Genomic DNA, 14,728 nt, shown 5'->3' with positions numbered 1-14,728 from the left:
TGGTGGTTTTCCAGAACTCTCCCTGACTGCACAGCTGTCGTCCTCAGAGCTGGTGACCGCAGTTCCATGTCAGGTCACAGAAGTACAACTTGATTTTTCTTCAAGTTTCATCTTATTTAACTTCAATGACTTTGTATAATTTAAATAAGCCCCTTCTCAACATTTCTGCTCTTTCTGATATTCAATGTTTTCTTTTCCTTTTTGTCATGTTCCTACTTTCTCAAAGTTATCACCAATTTCGGAAATATTTTGAGGTTCCCACTGTCTGATGGTAATTAACTGTACTAATGTGGTATAAGCTACATTAGGAAGTTAAGGTGGTTTGTATAACTTTATAGCAGGAGACAATCTGAAAGTGATTTTTTTGACACCTGCATTCCTGATTCCTTGCTCATCTCTCCTTAACTGCTCTCCCTGGTAACACAGACCTTAACATATGAGTATGTTTCCCAGCTGTCATGGGTGTTTGTTCTCCCCATGATGGTCTTGTTTCTCTCCAGCATGGTCCTCAGTGCGTCCTGTTTACCCTGCATAGTGTAGTAAGGCCAAAATTATGAATCCAAGTTAGAACTATAGTTAGAACTATAATGGACACCGAGAGACCAATTTTACTGTCTTGGTAAACATAGAGTCAGATATGACCAAGAATCGTGTGGACTAAAATGTTCAACCATACTTGAATTACTCTGGAAGATTTCTTTTTGGTGATGTACATGGTTCTGGAGCAACTAGGACTGGTGCATGAGAACCAGCCCCAACCTGCTGGGGGGCTTAAGAAAGCGAGGCAGATGGACCCAGAGTACAGAGTTTCCTGGGGACTGACTGACAGAAGCCTGGTCCTCGGCCACAGCGAGACCAAGTGGATCCCTGAAGTTTGGGTCAGAAGGAAGAGCATATATATATGGGTTTGGACAATGACTTCATTTGAGCCAGAATTTACCTGGTTTATCTTAAGCTTATATCAAGTCAGGGACATCCCTGGAGCCAGGTCCAGCTGTACAGCTGCACACACCAGGTTGATGGCTTGGTCTGCTAGAGTTTGCTCGAAACTCTGCAGGAAACACCACCATGGGTTACTCTGGGGCAATTGTGGTGGCTAAGATTCCAGATGGCTGCAGCTATGTCACACTGGGTCCATGCACACATCTAGTCACCAAAGTATAGACACTTGTTGTCCACACCATGGGGTTCCACTAGACAGAAAGTCCTCATACAATTTTCTATATTGTTTTATATCATGTTTCTGCTTAAAACTCTCCAGTGCTACCAACTAATATGACTCCCTCCATTGCCATTAACAAAGTATCTCCCCCTTTACACACTTTGCCACCCACATTAGTGTGCAAGTGAGTGACAGGAGCATCACGATCATCAGTTTATCTTTAATGTTCTAAATTCTCTTAAATCCTCATGGTCAAAGGATGACTCATGCAAGACATTGACTAAGACACCCAGGTATGGCTCTGGGGATGGAGATTTCTGCTTTTGCCTACAGGGTACTTATGGGAAAAACAAAAACCTGCTCTGGTAGGGAAGGGAAAGTTTTGGGGAATGACACAAAACCTCTTTTTATGTACAATTATAATGTACTAATAAAAATAAATGGATTTTTTTAAAACATTGTTTTAATCACTCCCAAATGCATAAAAGGGATAATCAATAGAATTCTGTTTTTTAATACCGTTATCTGAAATGAACATGGAAAATCCTGGTCATTAGGAATATTGCCTTCAAATATCAGAACAAATGCCAGAAATAAGAATTAACTGATTATTCCCAATAATCTCAGTTCTATTTGCATTGATCACTGTATCAGTAAGCAGTTGCTGCATAACAAGCTATCCCCAAGGCGAATGATTTAAGATGATGTTTTTCTTACCTCATAGGCATCTAACAGAATGTGCCTGTCATACTTCTCTTAGCATGGCATGCTCTAATGTCATTCATATTGTTTTAAGTGAATGAATGACAGGTGCGTGGTATTCCATTGTGTAATATATACTACATTGTATTTATTCATCTACCAATGAACATCAAAAGCACTATATTAAATTGGTTTTATTTCCTTGACATCCTTTTAATTGCTAAGCTTTTTTTCTATATTTACATAGTGCCCATACATTTACACAATATCATGAGACTGTGAAGACCAACAATGGAAATTAAGTCCCTGCTTCTGTGGATATCTGTGGGATATCATGTAGATATTATTCTGGTGAATAGAGAAAACGACCAGATAAATGTGTTAGGCTGCTTTCTTCAGGGATAAATCTTATGAAAAAAAAATGCCACCCAATGTGAAAGGATACAATCATCATGGTCGGCACAGAACCTTACAGAATATGGTCTGGAGAGGTCTCTACATGTTGGAAAAAGACCAGAACAGGAATTAAGCATACCAATTAGATTTCTCAAAAAGCAGATCAACACACCTCATCCACTCCCCGCAAAAAAAAAAAAGAAAGAAAAGAAAGGAAAAAGAAAAAAAAATTGCCACAAATAGCAATAATAAATTTTATTTTAACGTATATACAAATATACAACAAAGCCCATCATCCTGTATAATTACATGCATGATTAAAAAAGATAATATGATGACATGAAAATTATGTGAAACTCAAAAAAAGTGAGACACAAACATGCTTGACTGTTATTGGTGTGTATAAAAGCCAATCATTCGAATAAATATATAATAAGCAAAAGAAATACCAATCTTATATTTTCTTATATAGTATATGTCCAATTTGTGTTGTTTTTATTTGTTCCTAATTTCTTACTTATTTCCTTTGTTTATTACTTTATCCTGTAATGTTCAATATGCAAATGTCCTGACATTATTAAAAATATATAATTATTTCAAATACAACTTTTGCATGGATTTGTTTTCATTATTTTTATGACTTTGGCTGGCCACCAAGGGGCTGTGATGTAGTTGGAATGCTTCCAGAAACAAGGGAGCTTTTGCTCTTATAGTCTCTTGGGGTATCACTGAGCTTATTAGACCTTCCTCTTTCAATCAGGTCCAATTAAGTCCATTCTCATTGTTTACTGATGAAAATTTCTAAATGTTTTCTCTAGCAATCAGGAAAGAAAATAGCCACAGCAAATGGAACCCCAAGCTTACACATGTATAAGAGATTGTTGAACTGGAAATTCTGGGTTCCATAAATACATTCTTTTTTAAAAAAATTCATAACACTTACTAAGGGAAAGACAGTCTGATATTGACAGCTTTCCTTGTATCCATTTCTTTTCTAACATTAGAAAGTACCTAAATGAGCATATCATGGTACCAACATGGCCCCAGGAGGCTATGTTGTATGTGGGTTGTACGGTTGGGCTTAATTACACTCGAAAAGGTGACTTAACACTACACAGAACATAATTCAAGATAAATGGAGTTATAGAGGTCCACATTTCATTCCACAGGGCACCTTTGTGTCCAATTTAGTGGAATGTACATGCAACAACACCTGGCCTGAGGAACTCCTCAGGTCCTTACACAAAACGGGGCAGCCTGGTTCTTCAGCCTTCTCTGTCACAATCTTCATCTTCTCTGTCACCCTCCTGCTCATCCCCCTCACCACCCTGGATTCCTTGTTGCTATTATAATTATTATTTCAAAAGCATTCTTTGCATTAGAGTCCACTCTCTCAGTTGTACATTCTATGACTTCTGACAAATGTATAATGACACTCACCCACAGTCTCTTACAAAATCATGTGACTCTCCTAAAAATCTTCTCTGTTCCACCTATTCTTATCTCCATGCATCCAACCCCATAATGGCCAACTACTGCTTTGTGTTTTGTTTTTGCCATCTTCACAGTACTCTCTTGTCTTCAATGTCATACAGTTTGGGTTTTTTGTTCCAGTTTGTTTTCATGATCTTGGAGATCAAACCCAGGGCCTCGTATGTGCTAAGCTGTACCACCAAGTGACACCCACAACATTGGGTCATACAGGTGGAATCATTCAGCATGGAGCCCAATGAGGTTGGCTTTTTCACTGAGTAGTGAACACTTAAGGTTCCTCAATGACTTTTTAAGACCCAAAAGCTCTCTCTTTTCCATGGCTCAGTAATGAATTTTCCATTGTGTGGATGTACCCCGATTTGGTTTACCTATTAAAGGACATGTTGGTTGCTTCCAAGTTTTGGCAAATACAAATAAAATCACTATCAATGTTTATGTGCAAGTGGATATTTTACTGTTGTTTTTGCCTGTGTGGACATGAGTTTTCAACTGATTTGGGTAACAACTAAGGAGTGCAACTGCTTAATTAATAGGAACAGTATGTTTAGTTTTATAAGAAATTACTAAACAGTATTCTGAATTGGTCCTCATGTTTCGCATTCCTATCAGCAATGAACAGAGTTTCCTCTTGCTCCAAACCATTGTCAACACTTACTGTTTCCATTCATTTGAAACTTAATTATTTCAATAGGTGTGTCATGGAATCTCATTATTTTATTTGGCAGCTCTCTAAGGACAGATGACACTAGGGATGTCCTCATGTGCTTATTTGCCATCTGAATGTCTTCCTTGGTGATGTCTCCACTCAGAACTTATGTCAGTTTTTCCAATTGGGTCATCTGACTCCTTATTAGTGACTTTTAAGAGTCATCTATATATTTTGAACAGCAGTATTTTATCAGATATTTGTTTTGCAGAAACTGTATCCCATCTATGACCTGAATTTCTTTTTACTAACAATTCATTTCTCAGAGAAGTTTTTCATTTTACTGATCTATCAATTCTTCCTTTAGTATACTGGGCTTTTTGCATTTTATCTAAAAGGCCATTGCAAAATCCAATGTCATCTAGATTGTTCTCTGTTATCTTTTGAGATTTCTACAGTTTTGCATTTGACCTCAAGGCTTATATCCATTTTGAGTTTATTTGTCCTTTGGGGATAAGTTCCGGGTTCTAGAGTATTCATGTATGTGATATCCAGTTGCTCTAGAACCACTTCTTGGAAGACCATCCTATCTCCATTGAATTGCCTCACCTACTCTGTCAAATCAGTTAATGGCATTTGTGTGGGTCCTTTTCTGGCTGGAGATTTTGTCCCATTAGTTATTTGTTTTGATTTCTGTAGATTTCATACTGTTGTGATTACTGTCAATTTACTATAAGAGACCACATAGGGTCAGTTCTGAAAGAATGATCAAGGCTTGCCCTCGGAGAAAATGTCTGTTTACTGAGGAACAGCTCTGTATATTTATAGAGCCGGGGGTGGTCTGACAGTTGGCATGGGGTGCTTTTTGATTGGTGGGTAAGGATCAGGTGAGCCAGCAGGGCTAGTCTGATTGGTGGGTAAGGATCAGGTGAGCCAGCAGGGTTAGTCTGATTGGTGGGTAAGGATCAGGTGAGCCAGCAGGGCTAGTCTGATTGGTGGGTAAGGATCAGGTGAGCCAGCAGGGCTAGTCTGATTGGTGGGTAAGGATCAGGTGAGCCAGCAGGGCTCACCATCAGATGGCAGGGTCATGTGAGCCCGAAGGGCTCATCATTGGACGGCTTTTCTTGGGGGATGTGGAAGTTAGGCTTTGGAGCCGGGGTGACTCCCAACATTCCCCCCTCTTTGTTATTAAATGAGAGTGGCCGTCAACTCATTCTGGCTGCTTCATGCTGAGATGGGGCGGCATGGGAGAATCAGAGAGGAGGGAAGTAAGGAGCCCCCACAGGAGGGCAGAGAGGACCAGTATAACTTCAGGAACCAGATCAACAAAGGTTCCTTGCCACCACAGATCCATGATGATGTCAGTCCATTCAGCATAGATCTCGACTGGAGGTATCATCAGTAGCCAGGAATTGATCATTCCTGAGGAGAAGCTGGGTAAAAGCTTGATTAGAAATTTTTGAGCCACCTGAGTCTGAATGAACTTTATGATAAAGGGAAGGAACAGGCACAGGGAGTTTATATAGCCCAAATATAATGGGGTCTCTGGGTCTGCAAGCTGCCTTGTTGGCACAAGGGGGGGTTAAGTGCTCAGCCTTGAGCAGGGGCATGGGCATTTGGGCTTGAAGCAAACAGGTGATAAAGAACCAGAGAGAGGGTTTGAGAAGCCAGGTCATCCTGCAGCTAACTTTGTTTGGGACCTGCAGACCAGCCTGTCCTGCACCTAACACCCTCAATTCCACTCTTCATTCCTAGTCCAATCTAGCTCCCTCCTACCTGGGTGTGTCTGAAACCAGCTTGCTTTTCTCTTTACCTTTCACTGGCCCTTGGATCCTGACATATCACTGTTCCCAGCTTTCCCTAGTCTTGTCTCTCTTCACACCAAGAAAGCAAGGCTTTGTAAAGAAGGCTGCTTCTCCCATGCTCTGAACGAAGGTGACCAAGGGAGGATGATGGCCCATTGTTACCAGATTTCCCTTTGAGAGCAGTCAGACCTCTTCAGGTTTTATGTGAAACACCTCAACCTTAAATACTGATAGAAAACTGGGAGGGTAAACAAAACACACATATTCCTCCTTAGGCCCAGAAGGCAACTGATAAAGTGCTCTCTTATGATAAAGGTAGTTCACACTTATTCAGGGGTCACCATGCTCTGGACATCTAAGTGGTTTGCCAGAAGGACAACACACAACGGTCCCACTACTGGCCAGATTCAAGCAAGTGGGAGGGGTCTGGCCCTTAGGGTCACTTGCCTTGAATCTTCAGACATAGGGAGAAGAGAGGACCCAAGAGGGGCCAGAAATGAGGGGGAGCATTGACAAGAGTATTTAATGACAGGTGATGATCCTTGGCTCTCCTGATGAAGGTGTAGGAGTGCCAGGCTTAAGCCTGGAATTATGAATCCATGGGGTAAGTGGGTTATTAGGTAGTTTGAGTTTGGCCACCAAGGGAGTGCACATAGTCACCTGAGCAGGACCCTCATATTTGGTTTTAGAGGGGGGCTTTTCCCCTGGTGGGCAATAGTAAACAAGTTGACCAGGTGTTAAGGAGGTAGGGTTTTGAAAGAGACTGGGGTCAGGAAGGAGCCAGTCTTGATAGCACCAGTGTTCAGAGCATAGACGGAAGAGGAGGGGCAGGGCATAGGTTTGGGAGATGGGTAGGGGTTCTGTAGGCAGTCCGTGAGGAACGAGGGGACAGCCATACATGACTTTGAAAGGTGAGATATTAGAAGGCTTCTTTGGTAAGGCCCTAATGTGCAATAAAGCCAAGGGGAGCACCTTTACCCAGTCCAGGCTTAATTCCATGGTGAGTTTGGTGAGGGTCTCTTTAAGGGACCAATTGGTCCTTTCAACCTTTCCAGAAGCCTGGGAGCAGTAAGGGCAATGGAAATGCCAAGGGAGTGATAGCGTGTGAGCCAGTCCCTGAGTTATCTGAGAGGTGAATTCTGGGCCATTGTCTGATTGGATAGAAGTGGGCCTCCTGAAACAGGGGGATTATGTGAGTCAACTACCATGGAGGCCTGCTTGTTAGAAGTGGGAAAGGCTTGTTTTTTACTTGGGGTGTGTTGGTGAAATCAATCTGCCAGTCTGCAGCCGGGGTATGACCGTGGGCCTGATGAGAAGGGAAAGGTTTAGGTTTTAATGGAGTATTGGTATTGGTTCTCTGGCAGATCTGACAAGCGGAAGTGATCTGTTGTAGGAGGGTCTTATCATGTGGGGAAAGGGTGAAAAGGGAGTGAAGGAAAGTAATGAGACTCTGTGGACTAGAATGGACTAGAGAGTGAAGAAACTGGGAGAGTTGTTGGGGATCTTTGGGCCGATCCCTAGTGGTAACAAAGAGTAGTGGAGTGGAGGTAAAGCTCTGTAGGGTGGCTGATTGAGCCACTTGATTGGCCTTGGAATTCCCCATAGTAGTAAGGGAGGAGTCAGTTTGATGGGCCTTGCAATGGATTATTTCCAGTTGGGAAGGCAGCCTGGAGGCTCGTAGTAGGCCAGAAATAAGTGTGGAATTAATGACTGCCATCTCTATGGTGGTCAATAGCCCCCTTTCTTTCCAAATGGCTGTTTGGAGGATCAGGATATGGAAGACACATTTAGAATCTGTATATAGGGAGAGGGGTTTTCCCTCCGCTAGCTCACATGTCCTTGTGGCAGCTATGAGTTCAACTTGTTGGTTGGTGGTATTGGGTGGGAGAGGTTTTGTCTCTATGATGGATGATAGGGAAACAACAGCATACCCCACCACTTTAACTCCTTTGTGTATAAAGGAGCTACCATCTGAGAACCAGACAAGGTCCAAAGAGGGAAGGGGTCCCTCAAATGGCAGGGTAAAATCGTCTCTAATACCTCTAGGCATTTGTGGATGGGATCTTGTGAGGGAGAAGATGGGAGGAGGGAGGCAGGTTTTAATGGAGAGAAGGGCTGAAAAGATAGGGAGGGATTTTCAAGGAGAGACAAGGAGGGATAGAACCCTGGAAGGAGGAAGTGACTGTAGCTCCTTGTAAGTGAGAAAATCCTTTAGATGGTGAGGAGATGAGATGGTTAGCTGGGGCAACTCCCAACAAGTCCAACTTCTTTGATCTTTGAAAAAGCTATTCTGAGTCTTTTGTCTTTCCAAATAAACCACAGAACCAGCTCATCAATATACATAAAGTACAATGTGGGATTTTGATTGGGATTGGGAGGAATCCACAGAACAATTCGGTAAGGACTTACAGCTTGACAATATTGAGTGTTCCAATCCATACCTAGGATAGTTTTCCATCAGAGATTTTGATCTTTCAATAGAGTTTTGCTGTTTCTCTCAAATACATCCTTTAAATATTTTGTTGTATTTATAGCAAAGTGGTTTTGAATGTTGAATTGATATTCTGGAATTAATCCCACTTAGTCATAGAATAAAATTATTTTTATGCACTGTTGGATGTGATTAGTTATTATTTTTGTATGTATTTGCATGTATACTCATGGTAAGTACTGTTCCATAGGTTGTCTTTATTCCAAATTGTTTTTTTTCTCCCAGATCATTGTGTGGTTTTGGTATCAGAGTAATTATGACTTCACAAAATGAATTAGAAAATGGGGTCTCTGTTTCTGCTTTCTGTATAATATTGTAGAGAATGAGATATTTTCTGTATAAATTTGTGGTAGTATTCACCTGTAAAACCATATAATGCTTTCTGGTGTAGATGGTGAGTAAATACTGATTCATTTCTTTAATAGATATAGGACCATTTAAGTGAGCTAGTTCTCATTCTGTGAGTTTTGGTAAATGGCATCTTTTAAAGAATTTGTTCACGTCTTCTTGTTATCTGGACTAGGTTCTTTGCAAGTATTCTCAGTTCTATTCATGCTAGGTGAGACAAGAAGCTGGATATTTCTGATTTTTCTCCCCCAAAATTGGGTAAGGCTCTGGTAAATGTGTTGCATAGAATTTTGGCATCTGTTGAGGAGAACATCTGGTATATTTACCAAAGCTTCCTTTCTTTTGATATTTGAATTGTTATGTAATGATTGTACAATGTGATAATTCAATGCATGTATAAAATGTGTACTAACCTACTTGGAATAAGTGGCAATTTGAGTTCCTTATACATTTACCATTTCTTTGTGTTGAGAATGTTTCAACTTCTCTCTTCTAGTGTTTTAGAAAACACATAGTGAATGATCATAAAGTATCATCACCTTGCTTGCTATACAGGACTAGGATTTTCTCCTGTTTGACCCATTATTCCACCTCCCTCTTTCCTGTCAGCTAATCAAGGTCTCTATACCACATTCTGCTTCTGGGACAGCAATGATCTACCCATCCCTTCCAACCACAGTGATAAGCTTGCAGTTCTTAGACATAGAGCCCATGAAGATGTGCACACCTCACCTCCAAGTTGGGCTCTGGATGTCCTCATTCTCACAGTGATAACACTGTCCATAGCTATTTGTCAAAGTCATCGTGTGTCTGTGTGTGCATGTGTGTGTGTGTGTGTGTGTCTAGCACCTGACTGTAGAGAGACATCTCTCAACACACATTTTTCACAGAAGCTGATCCCAACCAAGACAAAGAATATATCATTCCACAAACAACCAGGTGATATTTTTCCCAACACTTTTATTGTTAAAAATTAATCAACAATTAATTGTGTGTATATATGGGTACAGAGTGATCATTCAATGCCTGTGTGCAGTGTGTGATGATTAGTGAATTAACATATCCATCACCCTCAACATTCATCACTTCTCTGTGGTGGGGACATCACTGGAATCTTCACTATTAGCTATTTCAAAATCTACAACCAGCAACTGTGGCCCACAGCTACCCCACTGAGCCAGAGAGCACTTGGAGTCACCCATCCTGTGAGCGTCACCCTGTGTCCCTGCCCTCCTCTCAGGTCCTTCCCACACCCTCCCCAGCTCTGGTAGCCACAGCTCTTCCACTTCTAGGATTGATCTCTTTTTGACAAAAAGTAGTTAAATTGCCATGTCCCTTTTAGCATCTTAAGTAAATAAATTAATAATTGAGCAAGCAAGCACACCATCAGACCATTGGTAATTATAAGTGATAATATTTAGATCCTTTTATGCACACTGCTCTGAGATTATTACCTTATAAATCGTCTCTTTTGTTTTTTACAGATGTCCCTTCTGTTTGGGTAACGTGTCACACACCTGTAATCCCAGGTTTTTAGGAGGCTGGAGTGAAATAATCACTTGAGCCCAGGAGTTCTGGGCCTGCCCAGGCACCGTAGCAAGGCTTGTCTCATGAAATTTAGGAAGCTGTGTTTACCAAGTCCCTGCAACTCCAAAGCGTGGACTTTGGGTTGACTTCTCAGATACCTTCAGAAAATTATCCTCCTCCCTGCCATTAGGGGGAGCCCAGAGATGTTGCTCAGCTCTGTTTCACTGTATTATTTGTATGTTATTTTTCACTGTTATTGGCCCACATCTCTGATGCAGATTAATGGGATTCACAGTGACTTACACACCCAGGCCTGCATGGGGCATTGGTCACGGCTGCCCCTTCACTCTACTCTCCCTCCTGCCTCCCACAGCACCCAGCACAGTCCCTGGCAGCCCCCTTGACTCCAGTCCCTCTCTGTTTGGGTTTCTGTTCAGGAGAGGGAGGTAGTGATATCTGCCCTGCTGTTTCTGTCTCATTGGGATCACCTTGACGTCCTCTAGCTCAGCCATTTTGCTGTCAGTGACAGGATTTCAGTCTTCTTTATGTCTGATAATCCCTTGGGATTTCTCTTGATTCACTGGTTGCCAGGTGCACAGGTAATTCTATATTTAAAAATCTGCCTAGTAATTTAAAACTATGCAATACATTATCATCACCTGAGGTCACCAGGCAGTGTGATAGATCCCTAAAGCACATTCCTCCAGTGTAACTGAAGCTCTGCATCTTTGGACACATACTCTTTCTTCCAACACCCCCTTCCCACCCTTGGTAACCACCCTTCTGCTCTTTTTCTACAAGGTTGACTTGTTCAGATTCTACACATAAGTGACATCATACAGTGTTTACTTTTTCTGAGCCTGCCTTATATCTCTGCACAGTGTCCTCAAGTTCCTTTCATGTTGTTATACATGACGGCAATTTCTTCTTTCTCAAAGCTGTATAATATTCCATTGTGTATCTATGCCTCTTATTTGTTTGTTATTAAAGTTATACATGATAGTGAGATGTATTATTCCATGTTCAGATATGCAGGTAACAAGATTCACTCAATCTCATTCCTAGTACCTTCCTTTTCCCTCCCCTCTCCCTTACTTTGATCTGTTGTTCTACTCTGATAATCTCTTTTCTAGTATTATTAGTATTATTATTTTAATTATGAAATAAATATTATACATATCACCAAATACATGTGATTCACTGTGGTATTTTAGAAAGTGACCATTGTTGAGTTTCCGTTCCAGGTAAGCAGGGGAGATGGGAAGAACATGCATGTTTGTAGGGGAATCCCTTGTGCTCCGTGCACAACCTCCTTACCAAGGCACCACAGAATGGAGAGCAGTGACTGAGATTGGGGTCTCTGATGACCGCATGGCTGCAGTGTCCCTGGTGCCTGGGAATATTTCTATTGTGAATTGTAACGGGTGAGGTATTTTGTTAATGTCTAGATATTACCTAGCTGCTGTGGTAATACCCTGCATGAGGAGACTCTGAGGAAGAGTCTTATGAGCTTCGTCCTTGATCTCAGGAGCATAGCTTCAGGGGGCAGAGGAATTCTCATGCTAGATGACCACAATGTTTCCCTAGCTCTGCTGGCCTGCTTAACAGTAACTTTAAACAATGGACCTCCTTGAGTGCTACACAAAACTCCTTACATTGCAACTATGGATTGCAACTTGGGAAAGCTGCATAGGTGTTTCTAGTTCTGTAACTTTCTCAGTACAAAGAATAATGTTTTCATAGTCTTTAACCTGGTTATGATACACATATAATAAAGACTGTTGGCATAACTCTTTAGATCTCCTTCTCCATCAGAGAGCAGCACACCACCTTATCCCAACTATCTTTATTTTCTAATCCCCCATCACTCCTCACCAGAATTGTGAGTTTGTCCACCCTGGTTGTGGCTCTACAGGCAGGATTCAAGTTCTTACTGAAGTCATCCATTGCTCATAAGCACTGAAGAAAGTTTAGAACATAAAAGATGAAATGAAAATAAAATTAGAGTAAATGTTCACACAATTCACTCACCTGCTCATTAATGTCTACCAAAAAAAAATGTAACGGGTGAGGTATTTTGTTAATGTCAAGGGAAGGAGTCATGATTTTTGTCAGCACCAGGAATTTTTAAACAAGATGAGCAAGATTATGTCCTGAATAGTAAGAACTTGATGCTGAATCCTTCAGGCACTGAATAAATTCCTTTGTGCAGACACCAAGATTTCACATTTCAATGAGTAGATGTATATTATCAAAAATAGACCTATCATAGAGGTATGGCTGAAAATTCAACGTCTGATTGAAACTTGAAAACATAAGTTCCTCTGACTCTAAGATCACACTAAGTCATTGATGTGTGTGATTTGTCCTTCTTGGTGTGTTTAATATAAACATGTAACATCACACACGTTTAATGTGCATTCAGTTGCAGTTTTTCATTATTACTATTTACCATGAAATATACCATGTTTTGAAAACTGTGCTGAATAAGATGATCATATACCTGTGAATATACTCTCCAACGATGAACTATAAAATCACTGGTTTGTTGAAGTTTATATTATAACATAGACTAAGTAAGGCAGCTTTGTAGACAGCAAGAAAAAAGAAAACATTGAAGAATTGTGGTCTCAGGGTTTTTTTCTATAATAAAATGACACAGGACCCAGCTGCAAGTGCAGTTCATTCCAGGATTAGTGCATCTTCTTTCTGTGGGACTGTTGGGAATCTCTAAACCACACCTGATCTGAGATCTAGAAGAACACTGGGAAAAGGAGAAAGAGAAAAATATTGGCTAACAGAGTAGAAAACTTATTAATGAGGTTGTCTACATTCAACAAAGAAGTTGAAGTGAAAGAATAAAAACTACAGGAAATGAATGAAAGAGCACATTCTACATTAGGATCTGATTAAAGGACTGTGATTTCTGGCTCTGCAGGTGAGAGCAGTAGGACCCCAGGCACTTCCTGAAAAAACATCACCTCTATAGCTTGCCAACAAAGAGTCTCCTCAGAGCTCCCGTGATGTCCTTATTCCTCAGACTGTAGATGAAGGGGTTCAGCATGGGGGTGACCACACTGTACATCACCGAGGCTGTTGCACTGGAGTGTGAGTTGTGTGTAGCAGATGAGCTAAAGTAGACTCCTAGGCATGTGCAATAGAATAAGGAGACCACGGAGAGGTGAGACGCACAGGTGGAGAAGGCTTTGTACTTGCCCTGAGCTGATGAGATTGCACGGATGGAGGAGACTATCTTGGAGTAGGAGTACAGGATACCAGCAAGGGGGCCACAGAACAGCAGTCCTGCTGCAAAATACATCACCATGTCATTATAAAAAGTGTCAGAACAGGCAAGCAGAACCACTTGATTCAGTTCACAGAAGAAGTGGGGGATTTCCAAGTCTGTGCAGAAGGACAGTCGCAACACCATTAAGCTTTGCAGCAGGGAATTCAGGGCACTTGTGATCCAGGATGCCAGCACCAGGGATACACAGAGTTGGCGGTTCATGATGACAGTGTAGTGCAGAGGGTGACAGATAGCTACAAAGCGGTCATAAGCCATCACAGTTAGAAGGAAATTATCCAAAACTCCAAAGAGTATGAAAAAATATATCTGCACGATGCATCCCTCATATGTTATGGCCTTTCTCTCTGTCTGGATGTTCACCAGCATCTTGGGGATGGTGGTGGAGGTGAAGCAGATGTCCACAAAGGACAGATTGGAGAGGAAGAAGTACATGGGTGTGTGCAGGTGGGAGTCTGATATGGTGGCCAGGATGATGAGCAGGTTCCCCAGCACAGTGACCAGGTACATGGACAGGAAAAGCCCAAAGAGGAAGGGTTGCCATCTGGATTCCTCTGAAATTCCCAGAAGTAGAAATTCTGAAATCCGTGTCTCATTCTCTGACCCCATGTGGTTGTTGTAACTAAAAAAGAGAGAGTAAAAAGAACATGTAACTTGACACACATACTACCATTTCCATTTCACACTGAAGACACAGTTCCTATGTTTTGTGTATGAATCTGCTCCCCTTTGGGGATCCCTTTTCTGTCTTTGATTTGGAATCCCAGTCCCACCCTCACCCTTTCCCAATAGATTATGTATTCAATAATTTGAATTTACTTTATGCATTTAAGGAATTTAATTCAGTGATGAT

General features: G+C 41.3%; 1 protein-coding gene across 1 annotated transcript; it reads right to left on the bottom strand.

Annotated features, from left to right (window-relative positions):
- Positions 1-13,554: 13,554 nt before the first annotated feature.
- On the bottom strand, positions 13,555-14,484 carry LOC124088184 (olfactory receptor 7A40-like). Its single transcript, XM_046437678.1, has one exon. It carries the CDS (start codon positions 14,482-14,484, stop codon positions 13,555-13,557), a length of 930 nt encoding a protein of 309 aa, XP_046293634.1.
- Positions 14,485-14,728: the final 244 nt, after the last annotated feature.

Source organism: Marmota monax, unplaced genomic scaffold (assembly GCF_021218885.2).
Source record: "Marmota monax isolate L192 unplaced genomic scaffold, Marmota_monax_Labrador192_F-V1.1 WCK01_AAM20220418_F8-fsc00021, whole genome shotgun sequence".
Lineage (NCBI taxonomy): Eukaryota > Metazoa > Chordata > Mammalia > Rodentia > Sciuridae > Marmota > Marmota monax.
This window is presented reverse-complemented; position numbering and strand designations above follow the sequence as displayed.

Bases quoted from the DNA above. Each gene is read 5' to 3' on its own strand.
- LOC124088184 (XM_046437678.1), bottom strand. From the start codon at position 14,484: ATGGGGTCAGAGAATGAGACACGGATTTCAGAATTTCTACTTCTGGGA.